This window comes from Platalea leucorodia (assembly GCF_965183815.1).
Source record: "Platalea leucorodia genome assembly, chromosome: 6".
In the NCBI taxonomy this organism is placed as follows: Eukaryota; Metazoa; Chordata; class Aves; order Pelecaniformes; family Threskiornithidae; genus Platalea; species Platalea leucorodia.
This window is the reverse complement of record NC_138828.1, coordinates 86,269,727-86,291,781: the sequence shown is the minus strand read 5'-3', so window position 1 is coordinate 86,291,781 and position 22,055 is coordinate 86,269,727. Positions and strand designations below refer to the sequence as shown.

Here is a 22,055-nt window from a genome sequence, read left to right as displayed (position 1 = left end):
CCTGCCCCAAATGCTGCCCCAAATGCCACCTTTACCCCCACCCTGTCCCCACGCCTGCCCCAACCTTGTCTCTCTCCTAATCCCATCCCACCCCATCCCATCCTTATCCCTATCCCTATCCCTATCCCTATCCCTATCCCTATCCCTATCCCTATCCCTATCCCTATCCCTATCCTCATCATGACCCTGATCCCTATCCCCATATCCCCATCCCCTTATCCCCATTCCATATCCCCATTCCATATCCCCATCTCATCCCCATCCCATCTCCATCCCATCCCCATCCAATCGCCATCTCATTCCTATCCCTATCCTCATCCCCATCCCCATCCCATCCCCATCCCCTTATCCCTATCCCCATCCCCTTATCCCCATCCCATCCTTATCCCCATCCCTACCCTTATCCCGATCCCTATCCCGATCCCCTCCCTATCCCATCCCTATCCCCATCCCATCCCTATCCCCATCCCTACCCTTATCCCTACCCCCATCCCATCCCATCCCCATCCCCATCCCTATCCCCATCCCATCCCATCCCATCCCCATCCCCATCTCCATCCCATCCCATCCCCTTATCCCCATCCTGATCCCTATCCCTATCCCATCCGCATCCCCATCCCCATCCCCATCCCCATCTCCATCCCATCCCATCCCATCCCATCCCATCCCATCCCATCCCATCCCCATCCCCATCCCCATCCCCATCCCATCCCATCCCATCCCATCCCATCCCTATCCCCATCCCACCCCCCCGCCCCCCCCGCCCGGCCGGGGCCGCTCCCTCCCGCTGCCCGCAGCCGCCGCGGGCGGGGCGGGCCGGCACCGGCTGCCGGCGGGGCGGGGGTACAAAAGCCTCGGCCGCGGCCCCGGGCCCAGCCCCGGCCATGGCCGCCGCCAGGGTGCAGGCAGCGGCGGCAGCGGCCCTGCCCGCCGCCCGGGAGCAGGCCCTGGCCGCCGCCCGCGACTACAGCGGCGGCCCCCGGCTGAGTGAGTGCGCGGCGACCGGGGGGGCACCGGGGCGGGGACCGGTGGGCGGGGGGCGCTGGGACCGGGCGGGGACCGGTGGGCGGGGGGCACTGGGACCGGGTGGGGATGGGTCGGGGGCACTGGGACCGGGTGGGGACTGGTGGGTGGGGGGCACTGGGATGGGCGGGGATGGGTGGGGGGCACTGGGACCAGGCAGGGGTGGCAGGGACAGGGAGGGTGACACTGCGGTGGGGAGGGTGACACTGGGGCAGGCAGGGGTGGCAGGGGTAGGTGGGGGGCGCTGGGACCAGGCAGGGGTGGGTGGGTGGCACTGGGGTGGCAAGGGTGGGTGGGGGACACTGGGACCAGGCAGGGGTGGCAGGGCTGGGTGGGTGGCACTGGGGTAGGCAGGGTGACACTGGGGCAGGCAGGGGTGGCAGGGACAGGTGGGGGGCACTGGGGCAGGCAGGCACGAGTCAGGGGAACTGGGACGTGGCAGGGGCGGGTGGGGGGCACTGGGACAGGCAGGGTGACACTGGGGCAGGCAGGGATGGGTGGGGGGCACTGGGGCAGGCAGGGATGGGTGGGGGGCACTGGAGCAGGCAGGGATCCGGGCTGTGGTGGCTCCATCCCTCCGTGCCCCCAGCCGCAGGCAGGGGTTCTGCCCTCGCTGCCGAGACCCTCGGAGGGAGCGCAGGGGCTGCGCGGGTCTCTGGGAGGGCATGGGGACGGCCGGGGGGCCGTCACCCCCCATCCCGGCGGCTGCACCTGCGGGGGCTGGGGAAGGTGTCCCGGCCCCCCGCGGGCCGTGGGGTGCGCGCCGGCCTGCGGCTGATCCCGCTGGGGTGCACCGGGTGCCCCTCCGGGCGATGGAGCCCGCACCGACCCGCCGCAGCGGGGGACAAATCGGGTCGACGGCCCCGTCCTCCCTTGGGACGTGCCAGGGACTGTGTGTGCGCCGTGCGGGGCTCCCCTGCGCTGCACCCATGGGTGCTGGCAGCGCTGTCCACCCCCGTGCACCCCGCTCGCAGCAGCCCCGGGACCTACGGGCAGCACAGCGGGCTCGGAGGCGTCAAGGACGTTTGCTGTGACCTTTCTGCCTTCGCTCCCGGCTAAAGGGAGCTTTGCTGTCACCTCCGTCACCCGGAGCCGGGTGGCTCCGGGCTGGCACGGTGCTGGCTGCGCCCTCCCGGCGCGGCGGAGCGCAGCCGGCTCGGCCCGGCCGCCCGCCCGTGTTTGCTGTCAACACGGGGCCGGGAGCAGCCACCTGCGGGCGACTTCGCCCCGGTTCGCGCTGGGTGAGGGCCAGCCCTTGGCCCCAGGAGGGGCACTGGGGGCAGGGGGGGGACGCAGGGCTGCCTCTCGTCCCGTCAGAGGCGGGTCCTCCCCTGGGCTCCCTGGCTGCATCCTGCGGGAACAGGCTCTCGCGCCCTTTGCGCACCCATGGGAGGCGGTTTGCTGGGCTGGGCGGCCAAGTGCTTTTATTTTCGAGGAAGCCGTGTTTTGCCCCGCCGTCACTTGGCAGCAGGAGCTGTAGGGACAGTGCCAGCTTTGCCAGGCTGGCTTTGCAAAGCCAAACCCCCCAGCAGCCACCTCCAGGCTGGGACAAAAGTCCTGCCCTGGGTGTCCCGTCACCACCCTGTGTCGGAGAGGTGTGCGTGGGGAGCACGGGACCATGACAAGCCGATGCTCCGCAGCCCTGCGTGCTGGGGCCGGAGCTGGAGGGGTGGGAGCGGTGGGTGCCGGAGCGGGAGGGAGCCTTTGGGACTGCCCCAAAACCACTGCGTGGTGAAGGCGAGGGTGGGAGCCAGGAGGAGGGACCCTGGCAATGCGGGAGAGCTGGGGCTGTACCCGGGGGTGACATTGGGAGGGGTCTGGGGGAGGTAGCGGAGACCCCGCTCAGCCGGGGGGAAGAGGTGTGGGGCTGAGCTCCCGGACGGTGCCACGCCACGGGGCGCAGCGGGGCAGGTCTGGGTGGGACGGCCGTCTGCGCGCCGTGGGCACTGCTGTGTGTCCCTGGTGTGTGCCACCGCGCCGGCTTCCCGCCCCGCGGCGATGCCACAGCCTCCCCCCAGCCCCATGGCGGGGGGCCCGGGGCCCCGGCAGCGTGGGGTCCCAGCGCGGCTCTGGGCACAGAATCAGCTACGTGATCCCCAGCTCCAGCCCAGCACCTGGAGCTGGGGGGAGCCGGGGGGCCGAGCAGGGCCGTGGGCAGGCAGGGCTGGCTGGCAGGAGCAGGCAGAGCGCTGCCTGCACTGCTCTGCTGGGGCCAGCTCTCCTGAGAAGCGGGAGAGGTATTAGCAGCTGCTTCCCAGTGCTGCAAATCCATTAGCACAAGCGAGTGGAAGAAGCACTTACCACCTCCTGGCCTTTGGCTTGACCCATCTTTATGAAAAACAACCCAGCGAACAAGGCCGCTGCCCGCACGTGGGCTCGGGGCCGCTGCCCGCACGTGGGCTCGGGGCCGCTTGCACAGAGCGGGGTGCCCCGCGCCCTGCCCCGCAGCCTGGCGCAGCCCCGCAGCGTGCTTTAAACGCAGCAAACTCCTAAGCACAGCTTGGGAACGGCTCGAGGGCTTGGGCTGCAAGGGGATGGACGGACAGACAGATGGATGGATGGATGGAGAAAGCAGGAGATCGCTGTCAGCAAGCCCAGTGCCGCAGCGGTTGTGCCGCGCAATGGCAGCCCGGGAAGGGGAGTTTGGTGGGATGCGTCTCGGCTTCTCCTCTGCCGCGTCCCAACCCGCCCCGTTAGCCGCGACACCCCTCTCCTGCCAGGACTCTGCGCCGGGTCCGGGCATGGTGCCAGCGCCGGGCTGCCCGCAGGCAGGGGACGGTGCCTTTGGGAGCTGTGGCTGGTGGCGTTTGGGATGTGGCGTTGCCCGCTGGGGACACGGGAGGAGGAGGAGGAGAGGAACCGGGGAGATCCCCCAGCCCCGGGCACCCTGGCAGGTCTCCCCTCGGACCAGATCCCCCTCGGCGATGGAGCTGCCGGCGCGCTCGGAAGCAGAGCTCGGCTGCCGTCCTTGGTGTGGCTGTAGGAGACGGCAGCCGCTGCGGGGCTGGCGATGGGCTGGCGGGGGCCGCGGCCATCGCGTGCCCGTGTCCTGCGGCCATCGCGTGCCCGTGTCCTGCCGCCGGCCGAGCCTGGGCAGGCCGCCCGTGTCTGTTCCTTGGTTGCCAGCCCCCGGTTGCAGGAGCCGTCCGTCCTCCCGCCCCTCCAGCAGCACCCCCGGCACCCCAGGGCCCATCCCGCCAGGGTGCAATCCCGCAGCCCTGCTCTCCATCACTTCTCCTTTCCTCTTGAGGCCATCTCCTCCCCTCCACCCCTCAAAAGCCCTCAGCCCAGCTGGTGCCTGCATCGCCCGCCCGGGGCCGGGGTCCGGCAGCTCCTCGCTGCCCGCCCCCCCGGCCCTGTTTTGTCTGATAGAAAATGCGACAGCAAGCCCAGCAATTTTTTTTCCCTTTTTTTTTTTTTTTTCCTTGGGTTGGCTTGTTTGGTTCACGCTCGGCTGGTCCTGCCATTCTTTGCCTTTCCTCACATGACGTGCAGGTGTGTATGGGAACCCTCGGCCGCCGGCTCCTAATTAGTGGCATAGAGTGTGACCCCCCGCCGGGCTTTTCACGGGCTGGGACAGGCCGGTGGGGTTGACAGCGCGGCACAAAGTGACACATGGCACAATGGGCAGGTTGCGGAGGGGGAAAGCGGTCACTTAGGGATTGTCGGAAAAGTCCCAGGATGGCCCTGGGCTGCTCGTGCTTGGTCACCCGGTGCAGGATGAGGCCGTCGGGTGATGCCGGAGCTTGGCTCCGGGGGGTGCGTCCAGGCGGATCCTGCCGTGCCCGGAGGATCGGTCACCACCACGGCTCCGGTGCCAGGCAGGGCTGAGCGGGATTTTGAGCTCAAAGTTGCCATCGGGGCCGGATTCATGCCCCGTTGCCAAAGCTGGGCTGCGGCACCGCAAGCATCAGCCAGGCCCAACATTTTGGTTAAAAACCAGGCTTGCGGGCGCTGAAATGGTGAGCGGCATCCAGGAGGGATGTGGGATGCATCCAGCCTGGTCCAGAGCAGCCCATGGCCACCCGGTGCCTTGTGCTCAGCACACCCAGACCCCTCTGCCCCACGGGTGCCCGTTGCCGTGGGGTGCCGGGTGTGAGCTGGGGGACGCCGGAGACCCGTCCCGGTGCCGCCTGGGCTGGGGGAAGAGGTCTGGGGGGTTGGGGGCTATTTGAGGCCCGTTTCTGTGCTCCAGCTCGGCTCCCCTTCAGCCCGCTCCCTCCCGTGCTTCAGCCTGCACCTGGGGCTGGAGACGGGAGAGGCCGTCAGAGGCTGCGGCGGCTGCGTGCGACCCCCGGGTCTGTGATTTGGGGTAGGGGATGTGCAAAGCCCCTCGGGCGCTGAGCGGGGATGCGCGTCGCCCGCTGCGCGCCCCGTCCTAGAGGCCAAGCTGGCCATCAGCGGGCAGGCACCAAATTTATCCAAAATCAGCCTCGATCGCTTCTGCGGAGAAGGTAATACCCTGGGCAGTTTTCCGCCAGCTTCCACGCCGTGGCCGGGGCTGGAGGAGGCCAGAGCCGGGGCTGCATCCATCCCCTCGCCGCGGTCGACGGCAGGTCCTGGGACCAGCGGCCCCTCCGGAGGTCCGGAGCACTTTGGAGCAGAGCCCTAAGGCGTGTGTCGGGGCCGGGGGATGCCCGGGCAGGGGCAGGGGGCCGGGGCGAGCGGGGCGGGTGCGTGGGAGCAATTAGCGGCGGGTGTAGTTGGGTCGGGTCCTCTTTGTCACGGGGGCCCTTTCCCCCCGCTCCGGCCGCCGCCGTGGTCAGTAGTGCGTGAGCGTCAGGGCTAACGGAGATTGCATCTGACAGGAGCTGTGAATTTGGGGCTGGGGGTGTGGAAAGGCCAGGTTGAAAGACTTTTCTTTTCTCTTGGCCCCTCTCCCCCTGCCTCCCGTGTCTCCCCCGCTCCCGGCCGTGCCCCCCGGCAGCCTCCTGGCCCGGCGGCCGCCGCAGCCCACCCACCCCGCCGCTCCTCCCCCCGCTTGTTCATAACAGCTCAACATCTTAATTATCTGAATTAGTGCTTTCCGGTAGCAGGGGCTCCCCTCCTCTGCCCCGTCCCTCCCCGACCCTCTCCTCCTCCTCCTCCATCCCCCCAGCCCTGAACCCCTCTGGTGGGCTGTCACTTGGCGTTACTGTCGCGATTTCCTTCTCTGTTGCGATAGAGCCCTTTGCACCGCAGAGACGGGCGCGGGCTGGAGCGATGCGGCAAGTGCCGGGCAGGGTGGCTCCGGCACCGGCTTTGCTCCGGCCAGGGCAGGGCTGGGGGGCGAAGCCCTGGGGCTGCCCCGTTTGTGAAGCCGGGAGGTGCGGGTTCCTTTGTAGAAAATGAAATATTTGGCAGAAAAATCCGTTGTGCAAGGTTAATTTTTTTGTGGTGTCGGCGGGGGCGTGGGTTTCCTTGGGCACGGAGAGGCAAGCCGGGCCCGCAGGGAGCCCCCCGCTTGGCTGGCGAGGCGAAGCCCCTGTGGGAGTTTTGTAAGGGGCTTTTCAGTGGAAACGGTGAAGAACAGGGAATCGTGGAGCAACATCTTTTATCAGCCCCCTATTCGTTTCTCCGTGACCGAGTCTGGCTGTCTGTCCGTCCATCCATCCATCCATGCATCCTCTGAAGGCCCAATCCCCAAAAAGCCTTCTCTCGCTGGGAAGGAGGCCGAGCGCCGGGCCGGGCTGCCAGGGCTGTGGGATCTCCATCCCTGGAGATCTTCACCCCCCGCACCCCCAGAGCAGCTCCAGGGGACCCTGCTTGAGCAGGGCTTGGACCAGAAGATCTCCAGAGGTCCCTGCCCCCCCTCCCCATGCCGTGACTCCGAGAGCAAGCCCAAATTGTCACCAGCATTGGAGGTGATGTTGCAGGGCTTTGTGGCCAAGCCCAGACCCCTGGGTCACATTTTTCCCTCCCTCCTGGGGATGCTGGTGGTGTTGCCACCACCCTAAAACCCATCCCCAAAACGAAGGTGTGGTGGGGGAGCAAGGGGGTCCGGTGACAGCGGAGGGCAGCTCCTTTGCAAACAGACTGGTGTGGTCGGAGAGGAGCCTGCGGGAGAGCCAGCGCTGCCAGGGACCCCTGCGGGTCTGGGCTGGGGGGGGCCTTCCCTGCCTCAGTTTCCCCCGAGGAAATGAGAGGAATGGTGCTTCCCTCCCTGAGTGGTGGCTGGAGGGCAAATATATGAGTATATATGTTATTTAAAGGTGGGTGGGTGGAAGGATGGGTGGGTGGATGGATGGATGCATGCATGCAGAGCTGGATGGATGGGTAGATGGATGGATGGATAGATGCATGCATGGAAGGATGGGAAGGTGGGTAGATGGATGCATGCATGCATGCATGCAGAGCTGGATGGATGGATGGGTAGGTGGATGGAAGGATGGGAAGGTGGGTAGATGGATGCATGCATGCATGCATGCAGAGCTGGATGGGTAGATGGATGGGTATATGCATGCATGGAAGCATAGGAAGGTGAGTAGATGGATGCATGCATGCATGCAGAGCTGGATGGAAGGATGGATGGGTAGATGGATGGATGGATGGACAGGCAGAGAGCTTGGCTGATGATCCAGTATCACAACCATAGGGCACCAAGCACTGCCGCCAAAGGGTCCGATGCCCTTGGTGGGAGAAGACATCCCCATGCGGTGGGAGGGAAGCCAGGAGGGTCCCGAGGCGGCTGGCGGCCACCGGGGCTGCGCCGCGGACACCGTGCTGGGGGCAGAGGGACGAGCCCCGTGGCCCTGTTCCACGTGGGGGGCTCCGCAACAGCTGGGGCTGCAGGGGAGACGGGGGGAGAGAAGAAAAGAGCCCAACAAAACCTCCCGGGGGAAGGGAAGCAGGCGAGGCGGCGGATATTTGTGAAGGAGTCGGAAGGGGAAATAAAAGGCAGAATGGTCACTTTGGGAATAAAGGAGACAAAAGGCGGGGAGGCTGGTGGTGGAGAGCCGGCTCGCGGCGTGCCAGCCTCCCAGGTTGCTGAATGGGCGACCAGCAGGAACTGGGCGTAATTGGGTAACGGGGAGAAGGCTAATTGCAAAAATGGCAGGGATTACTGGCACCGCCAGCGTCTGCACCGGGGCACAGACCAGGTGAGGGAAGGGGGACGCTGGGGCCCGGTTGTGCCGCGGTGGCCAGGGATGGGTGCTCCCCGGCGTGGGATGTGGCCAGCAAGGGGCAAACGGGACCCGACCCCCAGAACTGGGGTTCCCCGGGCTGGTCGGGCTGGGCTGCTGAGCACACGCGGGGCCGGCTCCTGCACCCAGGGAGCTGCGCCGGTGCCAGCATCAGGAGGAGGGCAGCATGGGTGCTGCGGCGCGGGGACCCGCATCCCGCTGCCGTGGCATGGACCACCCATCCCCGCAGCTGGCAGGAGGGAGGCCGGCGAGCTCGCCAGCTGGCCCGGCCTCTCCAATCCTATTAGGATCATGAGTAAATCAGAGAACCCGGTGTGAGAAGAGAGGGCAGAGGGATGAAAGGGCCCGGCGGGGTCAGCAAAGCCAGGCCCTGCCATGGCAGGCGTTACGGTGTTTGACACATCGGTAAAATGATCAAGGCGCGGCTTTGAGCCGGATCGGTTCCCCGGCACCTGCACTCGCCTGGGAAGCTGCTCCCAACCCTGGCTCTCCCCGGCCTCGGGGACCTCTGCGTCCCCTCGCTGGGCTCATGCATGGCTTCATCCCCGCTCGTCATCCCTGTGCTTGACGTCCCTGCGCCGCGCTTATCCCTAGGGTCTTCGTAGTCACTTTGGAGAAATTGCCTCCCCAGCCCCTCGTTCCTCGCCCGAACGCAGCGCTGTGCGAGTGCCCAGTGCCCTGAGGTCTCATCCTGAACCCCGGGGTCCCAGGCCAGCACCCTATGGCAGCCGGGCAGTGCCACCCTGCAGGCAGGACCAGGCTGGGTGCTCAGACCTCGCCTTGCCAAGGGTGGCCCCGAAAGCTCCTCCTGCTCGGCAGCATCCAGCTGGGGTTGTCCATCCCGGGGTGTCCCCTGGGGACAAGGGGTGACCGCCGGGGTGCAAGGGCAGCTCTGCTGCTGGCTGAAGGCAAGCGAAGGCAGAAGGGCAGCGGGAGATGGCAAGGCTGTGCCCATCGCATGGTGCCAGGGCTGCTGTCTCTGCTCGTGGCCGTGGTTTTTGGAGGAGGAGCTGTCTGGCTGCGGGCAGGGTGTGCGGGCGATGGTGGAGGATCTGCTGGAGCGAATGGGGCAGAGGCTGCTGTGGAGGTGGCGTGGATGGGGAAAAGCCTGGTGAGATGGGGATGCCCTGCTGGGAAGGGAGCTGGGACCTGCAGGAGCTACTGGAGCAGCCAGCAGGTCACCGGGTTGTGGTGCCACCTCGCTTGGGCACCCATGCCACTGAGATGGGCTTGCCCAAGGCTGGCGAGCTCTCCTGGTGCTGCTCGGGGTGGCGTTTGAGCCAGGGAAGCTGGGGACGGGGGGGACATTGCTCATCCCGGCTCCAAAAACTGCCGGTTGCAGCGTCTCCGGTTGTGGCATCCCTGCCCAGCACGTGGGGGCACCTCGGGAAGGCGAAGCGTCCCCTGGGCCAGCTGCTGCGCTGTCACCGGGCACGATGGCAAGTAGCCGCCGTGGAGCAGAGCCATGCCATGGTGGTGGGGGGACACGGGCCTAATCCTGCCTTAATCGTGTCGCAGGCAGCATTTGGTGCGGGGCAGTGGCGGGGGGCGCGAACTGGTGTCCGTTGTGGTCTGGGTGGGGACAGGGGAGGCTCTAGGGTCTCCCCGGGTGAGGGGGGTCCGGCGGTGGGAGAAAGCAGGGGGTGACGGCCCGTTTTGGGGTGGAAACCACCCCCCACCCCCCATCTGCGCTGCCTGCGGCCCCGAGCCCGGCTCTGCCTGGGCAGGGTCTGGCTCTTGCGACTTGTTCATATATTTTTTCCACAAAAAGGTTTGTTATTTTTCTTTTTTTTAAAGCAAAATCTTGGTGTAATGAAAAATTGTCCTTGGAAAGGGAAAATACTGACTTGCAGAGAGTCTTTCAGTTTGCTGGCTGGGGTGGGCTGCTGCACTCCTGGCTTTAAACGTCGTTCCTTTCTGCACGTTTATTTCTATTTAAATGTTTTATATGCGCTGAAATGAAATTAATTTCGTAAAGGCGACGTTTCCTGCAGGATGGAGGTTCTGGGTCTCCAGTGCAGCCGCCGCCAGTCGCTTGGCCCGTAGCTGGGGTATGGAATGGGATGGCAGGACTGGATGGCGCTGGGGTGGGACGGATCCTGCCCCGCCGAGGCCGCGGCCCCCCGGCGCCCGTGGTCTGGGGGTGGCGGTGCCGGGGGCTGACGGTGTGTCCTTTCCCCCCAGCCTACAGGACGGTGTGCGGTGTCAACGGGCCCCTGGTGGTGCTGGACAACGTGAAGGTAGGACCCCGTCTCCCGGCGGGTGACAAGGGGACCCCTCGACGGTGTCACCTTGGGCTGTGTGGGGACCACCGTGCTGTCCCTGCCTGGGCCTGGCTGCCAGATCCCCTCCCAGGGCAGGGAGGGTGCAATGGGGGAGCCTGTCCCCTGTCCCGTGTCCCCTGTCCCGTGTCCCCTGTCCCGTGTCCCCTGTCCCCTGGGCTGTCCCCTCCTCTCCGGGGTCCGTCAGCCGGCTCCGAGCTCCCTCCTCTGGACACGGCCGGCAGCAGAGCCCGTGTGCCAGCCTGCACACGCGTGTGGGCGTGCAAGCGTGCCTGCTTGCGTGGGCACGGGCGTGGGGATGCGCGTCGGCGTACGGGTGGCCCTGTGTGCGCTCTGCCTGGCACCCTGCGCTTGCCCCGTGTCCCCCTGCACCCAGGCACCTGCTGTCCCTTGTCCCCTGTGCCCCTGCCCCAGCTCCAGCTCCTGTCCCCTGTCCCCTGTGCCCCTGCCCCAGCTCCTGTGCCCCTGCCCAAGCTCCGGCTCCTGTCCCCTGTGCCCCTGCTGAGCTCCGGCTCCTGTCCCCTGTCCCCTGTGCCCCTGCCCGAGCTCCAGCTCCAGCTCCTGTCCCCTGTGCCCCTACCCGAGCTCCGGCTCCTGTCCCCTGTCCCCTGTGCCCCTACCCGAGCTCCGGCTCCTGTCCCCTGTGCCCCTGCTGAGCTCCGGCTCCTGTCCCCTGTCCCCCTGCCCGAGCTCCAGCTCCTGTCCCCTGTGCCCCTGCCCCAGCTCCTGTCCCCTGTGCCCCTGCCTGAGCTCCGGCTCCTGTCCCCTGTCCCCTGTGCCCCTGCCCGAGCTCTGGCTCCGGCTCCTGTCCCCTGTCCCCTGTGCCCCTGCCCGAGCTCCAGCTCCAGCTCCTGTCCCCTGTGCCCCTACCCGAGCTCCGGCTCCTGTCCCCTGTCCCCTGTGCCCCTACCCGAGCTCCGGCTCCTGTCCCCTGTGCCCCTGCTGAGCTCCGGCTCCTGTCCCCTGTCCCCTGTGCCCCTGCCCCAGCTCCTGTCCCCTGTGCCCCTGCCTGAGCTCCGGCTCCTGTCCCCTGTCCCCTGTGCCCCTGCCCGAGCTCTGGCTCCGGCTCCTGTCCCCTGTGCCCCTGTGCCCCTGCCCGAGCTCCGGCTCCTGTCCCCTGTGCCCCTGTGCCCCTACCCGAGCTCCGGCTCCTGTCCCCTGTCCCCTGTGCCCCTGCCTGAGCTCCAGCTCCGGCTCCTGTCCCCTGTGCCCCTGCCTGAGCTCTGGCTCCTGTCCCCTGTCCCCTGTGCCCCTGCCTGAGCTCCGGCTCCTGTCCCCTGTGCCCCTGCCCCAGCTCCTGTCCCCTGTGCCCCTGCCCCTGCCCCAGCTCCTGTCCCCTGTGCCCCTGCCCCAGCTCCTGTCCCCTGTGCCCCTGCCCGAGCTCCGGCTCCTGTCCCTTGTCCCCCCCTGTCCAGGAGCCAGGTCTGAGCGAGGCCACAGCACAGACCCCAGCTCAGCCCATCTCCCAGCAACCTGGTGGCACCTTGGTGGCACCCTGCTGGTCCCTGCTCCCGGAGCAGGCGCTGGGTTCACTTGGGTGGGCGCTGGGCGACTCGGCATCCCCGCGGGGCGGCCAGCCGGGACCCTCCGAGGGGCTTTGTTGGCCGGTGGCTCGTTTCTATGGCCCCTTTCACGCCCAGCCTGGCAGGACGGAAATTAATAAGCTCAATTAAAGAGCCAGACCGTGGCGGGTGTTTCCTTCGCTTTGTTGTCCTTTATGCAAAGGTCTTTATAGGAGAATTAAAGTCCAAAGTTCACAGTGCCGGAGCCAGCCCCAGTGGCTGGGAGTGAGGAGGAGGAGGAGGAAGAGAGCACAGAGTGTGCTGGGGGGGCAGGGCTGGGCAGGGGGGCTCATGGAGTGACCCCCCCTTGGACCTTGTCCCCAGAGCAGGACGTGTCCCTCAGCCAAGGGGCTGCAGAAAAGCCCCCTCCATCCACCCCGGGGGTCCCGGCTGGGTGGGGGGGCGGGGGAGGTTGGTCGGTGTCCCTGGGGGGGCTGCAGCCCTTGCCACCCATGGGTGCTGGGTCCCGCTCGCCCCTCTGCCCGCGCCGGCTCGGCTTGGCCGATGCGAGGTGGTGGCTGTGTCACCCCTGACTTAACCTGTCACAGCTCGGGGGGATTACGGGGGATCCGGCGGCGCGGGCAGCCCGTGCTGCTCTGTCCCACGGGGTCTGGCCATGGGGGGTCCCCGAGGGGTGCCGCCAACTCGGGGGGGTTTATCCAGGGCTGTGGATGCGCTTTGGCAGGCTCTCTGCTTTATGCAGGCGATAAATCTGTCTGCTGGTAGGGAAAGGGGTTTGCATTCCTTCGTTACCAGGCTCTGGGGAGCCCGGTGTGTCTGAGAGCACCCTCAGGGGAAGGGGGGCACCCCACAACGCTGGGGAAACTGAGGCACGGAGCAGTGCCACAGCCAGGAGAGAGGAGCCCCCCCACCCATCTCACCCTGACCCTGTCCCTACAGTTTGCCCAGTATGCCGAGATCGTGAACTTCATGCTGCCCAACGGCACCAGCCGCAGCGGGCAGGTCCTGGAGGTGATGGGCTCCAAAGCCATCGTCCAGGTGAGCCCAGCGCGGCGGGGACGTGGCGGGACGGGGGACGTGCAGGCGCTGCGTGGCCTGGGGCTGCGTCCCGGGGCTCTGTCCCCCTCCAGCGGTGGCCGGCAGGGCCCTGCCGGGCTCTTGCCCCAGCTCTCCCAGCACGGCAGGCTGCAGGACCGGTGTCCTGGGATGGGCAGCGTCCGACGGCACGGTTCCTTGCTGGCCCGTGGTCCCTGGGCTGGCGGTGTGGCACCGGCAGGGATGGAGCTGGTACCCGTGCCAGCCCTGGTGCCAACAGCTCAGGGCAGGAGCCTCCGGGTGCCAAATCCAAAATGACGTCGTCTGCAGAAGTTCAGCAGAATGGAGGGGCCAGACGCGGGCACGACCCCGTGCTGGGTCTCCGTCCTGCTGTGCCCGTCGCCCGCGCTGCCCACCCAGGTCCCCCCGCCGTCTCCCTGCCAGGCTGAGCCCGTCTGGGTCATGCCGCAGCCTCCTCGGGACCCCCCATCCCTCAGCCCCCCCATTCTCCCCCTTGGCCTCCCTGGGCTGCCTCGTAAGGAAAACTTAGGACCCTCCTGCCATCGCCCCACGGCCCCCAGCCCCCAGCGGGGCCGGGAGCGGGGTGGGCAGCGGGTTCCTGGGGTGCCCGGAGCGGGCAGGCTGCCCCCCCCCCCCCACCGGGGCAGCCAAGCAGTGGGGTTTCACCGCCACCACCGGGGCCGTTTGGGGCTGTCCTGCCCAATTAGCCAGGGTCCCCCCCTAATCAGCCAGCCCAGGGCTCGGCCTGGCTGGGATCTGGCTGGCGAGCCGCCAAACCTCGCTCCTCTAATGCCGCCCAGACCTCTGCAGCGCCCTTTTAATCCTATTAGGGAGTCAGCCTCGGGAGGGGAAAAATAGGGGAAAAAAAGGGGAAAAAAGGAGCCTTTTGCAGCAGCAGCTTTGCCAGGGGCTGGCCTGCGCGCACCCACGCGCACCCAGGTGCTGCGGCCGCCCCCTGCCCTCCTGCCTGCCCGCATCCCCGCCAGCCCGGTGCCCCCGGCCTTCCCAAGCCGGCCCTTCTCCCAGGGGCCGCACGGCTCTAATTAAAGCAGCGATCTGGAGGTTAATTAATACAAACGGTGTCAAATATTATACCCATCAAAATGCCTTTGGTTGCCCTGCCCTGCCCGAGGCATTAATGAGAGCGTGGCCCCCCTCCCCTGCTCCCCCCGAGCCAAAGCCCCTCGGAAGGGAGTTTTCTTAACCCCAGGGTTTCTCCCCCTCTTTTATCACCTCTCCCTGACGGGTTTTTCGGGTGAACGCGGATCACGGCACCTCCCCGCAGAGAGCCCGAGCCCCCCGGCCCTCTGCGCCCGCTAATCCCCACTAATTGCCACCCGCCCGCCTCTTGCCCCGGGGTCTCCGCAGGTGTTTGAAGGAACATCTGGGATCGACGCCAAGAAGACCTCCTGCGAGTTTACCGGGGACATCCTCCGGACCCCGGTTTCTGAGGACATGCTGGGTAAGTGCAGCCCGCCGCTGAGCCCCGGCACATCTCGGTGCGTGGATGTTGGGGTAACCCGGGCGCTGGGGGACAGGCGGTTTGGGGGTGTTGGGGTCTTGGGGTTTAGCTTTGCTGCTGCCCGGGGGCTGAGCACACCCCTGGGTGCCCTCCGGTCCTGGGAGGGTCACATCCAGCGTGGAGGGGTGGTGATGGTCACCCTCGTACAGGGCGAAAACATGCCCCTGGGCCCACTCTGCCCAGTTATCCCAGGAGAAAAAGCTTGGGCTGGACTGGGAAAAGGTTTCCCAGGTGAGGACAGGTGAACTTCAGCCCGTGGTCGTGCTGTTAGCGTTCTTATTACCTCGACCTTAGGAGGGCTGGGGCTGCCCAGCATCTTCCCCGTCCGTGCTGAGCCCTGAGATGTGGCCAGGCGTGGGGATGCGCAGGGGGACCGGCCACCCCTGTCCCCATGGGGACACCCCCCGGGCAGAGCCGGGTGCTGGCAGACCCCCATGGCCCCAAGCAGCCTCCCCGGGGGCCGTTCGAGCCCAGCCCCAGGCCCTTGGCCCCCCCCCAGCCGTGTCAGAGGCTCCTGAGGGTCCTACAGCCCCCAAAGCGGCCCCGAGGGCTCGCAGGGGTCACAGCCGGTGACGGCGGTCGCTTGGGGTCCCGGCAGAGGGACCTCCGCTGACGCACGGTATCGCTCCCCGATCGCGGGCCGCGTGTCTCCTGCAATCTCCTTCCCGTCTCTGCCCGCAGCGCGAAACCCGGCCAGAGCCCTGCCTGCAAAGGGCAGCGGTAAAGGGCAGCCTGCCTGGGAGGGGGCAGGTGTCGAGCGCGGTACGGCAGCGCGCGGTGACGGCCGGACAGGTCCCGGCTCCCCGGCAGCGGGCAGGGAGCCCCCGGCTCCTTTCCCAGGCAGGGTCCCCTTGTCCCCATGCGGGGTCCGGGCATGAGTCCCCTGGGAGGGGAGAGGGCCCGGGCAGGGGTGCGCAGAGTCCATCGGGCTCGGGGGGTGGTTTCCCCTTCCTCCCCCCCAAGCTGGGCCGGGGTCCCCCGGGTGCTGGCCTGCATCGCCCCTTCCCTCCCCTCCGCCGCTCTTTGTGCCGCGGCGCTGAATTAAGCCGCTGCGCGCCGGCGAGACGTGGGTGCCCAGCGAGCGCCAAGGTTACTGACCTTTCATGCTCCGTGCTCCCGCGCCCCGGCCCCGCCATCAGCTTGATCTGCTCTGACAACGGCGATGCCTCCCCGGCCCCGTCGGGGACCAGAACGCGGTCCCATAGGGGCACAGCGGCACGCGGGGGTGCCGGGGGGGCTGGCGTGGCCAGCGCGCCGGCTTTGCCACTATCGATCCCGCGGCTCGGAGCCGCTCGATGAGGCTGAGCATGAACAGCGATGCAACGGCTCTCCGGGAGCCTCGTACCCCCCCGGGGCTGGCGTGGGGGGGTCTTGGTGTCATCCCGCCTACACGGGACCTGGGGACCCCAAGGGGGAGGTGACGGTGGGTGGCTTGGATGGCGCGGGGGGGGGGGTCTCTGGGGACCTGGCCCCGTGTGCTGGCATCCCTACCCTGCGGGCTGTGGTGCCACGCTGCCTGCTCACCCTGTGCAGTGACATGGGGACGCCTCGTCCCCCGGCACGGGGGGCTGGGGGACACAACGCCCAGGCTGGGGGTGCCTACGGCCACCCTGGGTGCAAAGTCCTCTGCTCCTCACCCATCCCCCATGGGACACCCAGGGCCGCTGGGATGCCCTGTGCCACCCATGGGTGCTCTCCATTTCCCGGGTTTCCCCGTGGCTGGGGTGGAAGCACTGCTGCCTGTCCCTGGGCTGCCTGCACCCGCACAGGGGACTGGGAGCGGGATGGAAACCCTGCCCCGGAGCCACGGGACAGGCAGCTGCCTGCTCGCAGGGCCCTGCACCAGGCTGGCTCGCCCTCCCTGGCCTCCAGCAGCTCTCTCCTTGCAGGTCGGGTGTTCAACGGCTCTGCCAAGCCCATCGACAGCGGTCCCCCGGTGATGGCCGAGGACTTCCTGGACATTAACGGTGACGGCTCTGGGCACGGCGTTGCTTTGCCAGCTCCTTTGCGATGCCGGAGGGTCTTGGGGGCAGCCCGGCATCTGGGGCCGACACCGTGCCCTGATGGCCAGAGCGGCCCCGCGGTGCCGCCCCCACCCCGGGGCCCCGGGGGGTCCATCCATCCCCATTGGGGTGCCCTGGGTGGGGATATGGGTGCAGGGGTGGTGCCTGGTGAACCCGTCCCACCCCAGGGCTCGTGTGGGGTGGCTGCACTGCTGCTTCTTCCTTCGCTCCAGAAGCCCGGGCCTCATTTTTAGCACCAATGGAGGCAACTCCTCCGTTTCGGGGTGCCCCGCGGGTGCCTCATTCCCTTTCCCGCTCCAGGCCAGCCCATCAACCCCCACGGCCGCATCTACCCCGAGGAGATGATCCAGACCGGGCTCTCGCCCATCGACGTGATGAACAGCATTGCCCGGGGCCAGAAGATCCCCATCTTCTCTGCTGCCGGTCTCCCCCACAACGAGGTGGGTCCCTGTGGGGTGGCGGGTCCCTGCGGGGTGCCGAGCCCCTGGCACAGCCCCGGCAGCAGGAGGAGGAGGATGGAGGAGGCAGCACAGGGGAGTTGGGAGGGCTGGAGCCCATCTCCTGCATTGCTCCTCCTCTCCCTGCTGTGCTCTGCTCACCGTGATGGGCCAGACCAAACTTTCGGGGTGTCTGTTGTGTTCCCCGACCCCCCCAGCCACGCAGGGTGATGGGCTTGCTGCACGCAGGAGAAGGGAAGCTCACGTTGCCTCGTGCCTCAGTTTCCCCATCTGCACAGCAAGGGGATAAAACAAACCCCACTACGCCAGAGCTGCGCTGGGAGGAGAGGGGATCTGGGCTGATGTGGGGTGCGCGAGCCCGCGGGGTGGGGAGCCACAGACCCCACCGTGGCCCCGCGAGTGCGGTCGTGCCGGGTGCTGGAAATACCAGCCTGATCCACGGGCGCACCGGCGCGGTGGATGGGCAGCACCGCCCCGGCCCCCCCCGCGCAGACGGTGATGCGATGGGACGGAAAACCGGCCCTGACAGATCGGGAGCGACAGAGGAGGGTGACCACTGTCGCGGCGGGGCCCGGCACGACGGGCGCTGTGTCACGGCGAGGGGGCACGGCTGGCTGGGGCGGGGGAGACCCCGCTTCCCCTCGCCCCACGGGGCCGCGTACCCACCCGTGGGCCGGGTGGGCAGCTGGGGCTGCCGGTGCCCGTGCTGGGCTGCTCTCTCCTGTGCTGGTTCCCGTTTCTCCCATCTCCATCCCCTGCCCCTCGCTGCCGTGGGGGCCGTATCCTGCTCCCCAGGAGGGCTGTGGCCCCTCTGGGGGGACTTGGCCGTGGGCGCTGGCCCCGTGCTGCCCGCCTGTCCCTGTCCCGCTGCAGATTGCCGCGCAGATCTGCCGGCAGGCCGGCCTGGTGAAGAAGTCCAAGGACGTGGTGGACTACCACGAGGACAACTTTGCCATCGTCTTCGCTGCCATGGGGGTGAGTCGGTGCCGGGATGGGACAGCCCAGCCGACCTCGGCAACGCCTGCTGACGGCGAGCCCAGATAGCACGGGACGTGCAGGCAGCCTTGCTGCCGCCTCCTCGCCTGCCTCAGTTTCCCCATGCATGAAGCTGCCCCGCTCCCGCTGACCGGCCTCTCCTCCCACGTGGGCAGGTGAACATGGAGACAGCTCGCTTCTTCAAGTCGGACTTCGAGGAGAACGGCTCCATGGAGAACGTGTGCCTCTTCCTCAACCTGGCCAACGACCCCACGTGAGTCAGCCCCGTGGCTCCGGCACGTGGCTCTCCTCCTCCTCCTTCTTTCCTCCTCCTTCTTCTTTCCTCCTTCTCCCTCCCCACTGAGTACCTGATCCATCTTGGGTGGATGGAGGTGCAGAGGCTGCTGCTGGGTGCAGCTGGGGGTCTTTAGGGTCGTGCCGTGCACAGGAACCCCAAAGGCTGTGGGTCCCTCTGCTCCCCGGGGACCAGCCCCGCTCCTGGGCACGGCGAGCCCTGCCCTGAGCAGCAGAGAGGGGGCTGCAGAAGCATGGGGAGCCCCCTCCCATCCTGCACGGTGCTGAGTCCCTCGGGTTCCTCCATGTGCCCTCCTGGCGCCCCCCAAACCTGCCCTGGTGCTGGGACGGGGAGCAGCCTCCAGCATGGCCCAGTGAGGGGCACCCTGGGGGTGCAGGGGGGTGCGTGCAGGCTGGGCTCGGCTGGCACACGCTGAGCTGCACCCATGTGTGCCCTGCCCCGCATGCTGCCGGGCTGGGGGACCCCCTTGGTGGGGCTGGGGGACCCCTGGGCAGGGCTGGGGGACCCCCCTTGGTGGGGCTGAGGCAGCCATCCTGGGTTCTGGCCAGCAGGCAGCAAACAGGCAGGGGAGGTGGCACCGAACCTGGCCAGCTTTTGGGTCCCCATCCCTTCCCGCAGCAGCTGGCAGCCGATGCCCTGGGCGGGCAGCGGGTGCCTCCCTCCTCCTCCTCCCCGGCCATTGCTCAGTCCCAACTCGGGGACCCCGAGAGCCCGCCGGGCTCCAGGGATGCTCTGCGGGGGGAACTGGGACCTGGGGGTGCCCACCCTGTCCCCCTCGCAGGATCGAGCGGATCATAACCCCCCGCCTGGCCCTGACCACCGCCGAGTTCCTCGCCTACCAGTGCGAGAAGCACGTGCTGGTGATCCTGACCGACATGAGCTCCTACGCCGAGGCCCTGCGGGAGGTCAGCGCCCGTCCCCCGGGATCGGTCCCCTGTGTCCTCCCCTGTGTGGCAGGGGATGAGGACTGCCCTGTTGGGGTGCCGCGGTGGCCAGGGTGCCCAGGATACCTGGGGTTCCTAGGGTGCTGGGGGTGCTTGGGGTGCCCAGGATACTCGGGGTGCCTGGGATGCCCAGGGTGTTGGGGGTGCCCAGTATACTTGGGGTACTTGGGATGCCTGGGGTGCCTGGGGTGCTGGGGGTGCCCAGGATACTTGGGGTGCCCAGGGTGCTCAGGGTGGCCAGGATACTTGGGGTGCTTGGGGTGCCTGCAATGCTCAGGGTGCTGGGGATGCCTGGGGTGCCTGCGATGCTCAGGGTGCCCAGGGTGCTTGGGGTGCCCAGGATACTTAGGGTACTTGGGATGCCCCGGGTGCTGGGGGTGCCTAGGATACTTGGGGTGCTCAGGGTGCCTGCAATGCTCAGGGTGAGGGTGCTGGGGGTGCTGGGGGTGCTTGAGCCCCCTCCAGCGCTCACTGCAGCCCCCCCATCCCGCAGGTGTCGGCAGCCAGGGAGGAGGTGCCCGGCCGCCGCGGCTTCCCCGGCTACATGTACACCGACCTGGCCACCATCTACGAGCGGGCCGGGCGCGTGGAGGGCAGGAACGGCTCCATCACGCAGATCCCCATCCTGACCATGCCCAACGACGGTCAGCGGCCCCGGGGGGCACAGGGGTCCCCGTGGGGTGTGCGGTGCTGCTGCTGTGCCCGCACCTGGAAACCACCAGGCTGGGAAATGCCAAATTGCTTTGTTTTAGCAAGTTTTGGGGGAGCTCATGGGATCCGTCGGGGTAGCAAAGCTTGCTGGGATGCTTTAGGGTTATTTTTCCCCCCGTGTCATCCCTCTGGCCCCCTGAGCCGGAGCAGAGTGCTGGGTGTCAGCCAAAGGACATGGTTGGGGAGGACCCGGGCTTGGGGTGCTGGTGCAGCCGGACACGCTTTCGGGGCTCACACCGCCCTGCCTCTCCCCAGACATCACCCACCCCATCCCCGACCTGACGGGCTTCATCACCGAGGGGCAGATCTACGTTGACCGGCAGCTCCACAACAGGCAGGTTCGTCCCCATGTCCCTTCCCGGCCCCGTGCCAGAGCGGAACGGGGACGGATCCCCGCCGGAATCGCATGGGGCTGGAAGCCAACCGAGGGGTGCTGGGCGCAGGGGGGAGCCCGAACTGAGGGCAGCGTCCCCTTGCCTGCACGGGGGGTGGCCGGCAGCAGGCGAAGGTGGCGGGGGTCCCTCTCGCCCTGCAGATCTACCCCCCCATCAACGTCCTGCCCTCCCTCTCCCGCCTGATGAAGTCGGCCATCGGGGAGGGTATGACCAGGAAGGACCACGGGGATGTCTCCAACCAGCTGGTAAGGGACGATGACAGGGAGCGGGGAGCGGGGTCCTTTCTCACTTCGAAGCCCTCCTCCCTCTGCTTGGGCTGGAGATCTTGCTGCCCTTGGCCCTGACAGACTCGAGCACTTATTTTCGGCACCCCCTGGACGGGAGGGGGAGTTGGGGTAAGGGGTGGGATGCTTTGCCCTGGGAAGTCCAGGAGGTGCGGAGCCCCAAAGCCGGGGCAGAGCTGTAGCTTGTCCTGCCGCCATAAGCCAGGGCTGACAGCAAGCAGGCTTTTTTCCCTGCAGCATATATTATTATATATAATATAATTGTATATAATCGTGGCCGCTGCCGAGAGCAGAGGGCTTTGAGAGGTGCCTGGGCACACAGGCCGAGCCCGGGCACGCAGACCCTGCTCGGGGCGTCCCCGAGGCGCAGGGTGACACAACGGGGCAGCGAAGGCTGGCGTCGGTCCCTCAGCCGCCGCCGCCCCCGCTCTGCCTGCCCGGCGGGTTGCGTGGAGCGTCCGTCTGTCCTGACGCCCTGCCGGCCCACAGTACGCCTGCTACGCCATCGGGAAGGATGTGCAGGCGATGAAGGCGGTGGTGGGGGAAGAGGCCCTCTCGTCCGACGACCTGCTCTACCTGGAGTTCCTGCAGAAGTTCGAGAAGCAGTTCATCACCCAGGGTGAGGCGGGCGGCCGGACCCCAGCCCCGGAGCCGGGAGGGGGTTTGGGGACCAAACCCCCAGCATCTCCCCGCTCCGGCACCTCCCTTTGCCTGCGTCTCTTCCCAGGTCCCTACGAGAACCGGAGCATCTTCGAGTCCCTGGACATCGGCTGGCAGCTGCTGCGCATCTTCCCCAAGCAGCTGCTGAAGCGCATCCCCGAGAGCATCCTGGCCGAGTACTACCCGCGCGAGGCCGCGGCGTCGGGCCAGGGGCCGGCCAGCACGGCCCTCTGAATCCCCCACCTCTGGGCTTTGGGGAGCCGCCTCGCCTTCCCCAAAACCTCTGTGGCCCATCCAGAGGTCCCTCGGTGGGGCTGGCCGGGGTTGGCTGCCGGGAGGGCGCCGAGGGCTGGGGGTCCTCGGCACCGGCGTCCCGAAGCGGTGAGAAACCTCTTCCCCTTGCTCAATAAAGCCAGCGTGGTCACCGAAACCCCTCCGTGCTCTTGCGCTGTTTGCTTCCCACCGCAGGCCGTTCCCCCGCTCCTGCCTGCACCCCGCGGGAGCAGCACCCTGCCCAGCGCAGGCAGGCTGCCCGATGCAGGCAGGGGTGCAGGAAGCTGCCTGAGCTCCCGCTGACGGGGCTGGCATCTCCTCAAACCACAGCACTTTTTTTATTTTAAGATGACCCGAGAGGTGTGAAGGCAGTGAGAGGGGGGTGTCTGCTGCAGAGCTGCACGGGGAAGGACCTGAGCATCTCCCCAGGTCAAAGTGACGCAGCGCGGGTTTCGGTTCCCCCTTGAGCCCCCGACGGCAGCCGC

General features: G+C 67.5%; 1 protein-coding gene across 1 annotated transcript; it reads left to right on the top strand.

Moving 5' to 3' along the window:
• Positions 1 to 884: 884 nt before the first annotated feature.
• ATP6V1B1 (ATPase H+ transporting V1 subunit B1) lies at positions 885 to 21,531 on the top strand (the record flags this gene model as incomplete). Its single annotated transcript, XM_082315245.1, has 14 exons — positions 885 to 987; positions 10,332 to 10,387; positions 12,892 to 12,990; positions 14,377 to 14,470; positions 16,420 to 16,497; positions 16,855 to 16,994; positions 17,886 to 17,987; positions 18,164 to 18,261; positions 19,085 to 19,208; positions 19,741 to 19,891; positions 20,214 to 20,296; positions 20,494 to 20,598; positions 21,127 to 21,256; positions 21,365 to 21,531. 14 exons carry the CDS (start codon positions 885 to 887, stop codon positions 21,529 to 21,531), a joined length of 1,530 nt encoding a protein of 509 aa, XP_082171371.1.
• Between the last annotated feature and the right edge of the window lie 524 nt (positions 21,532 to 22,055).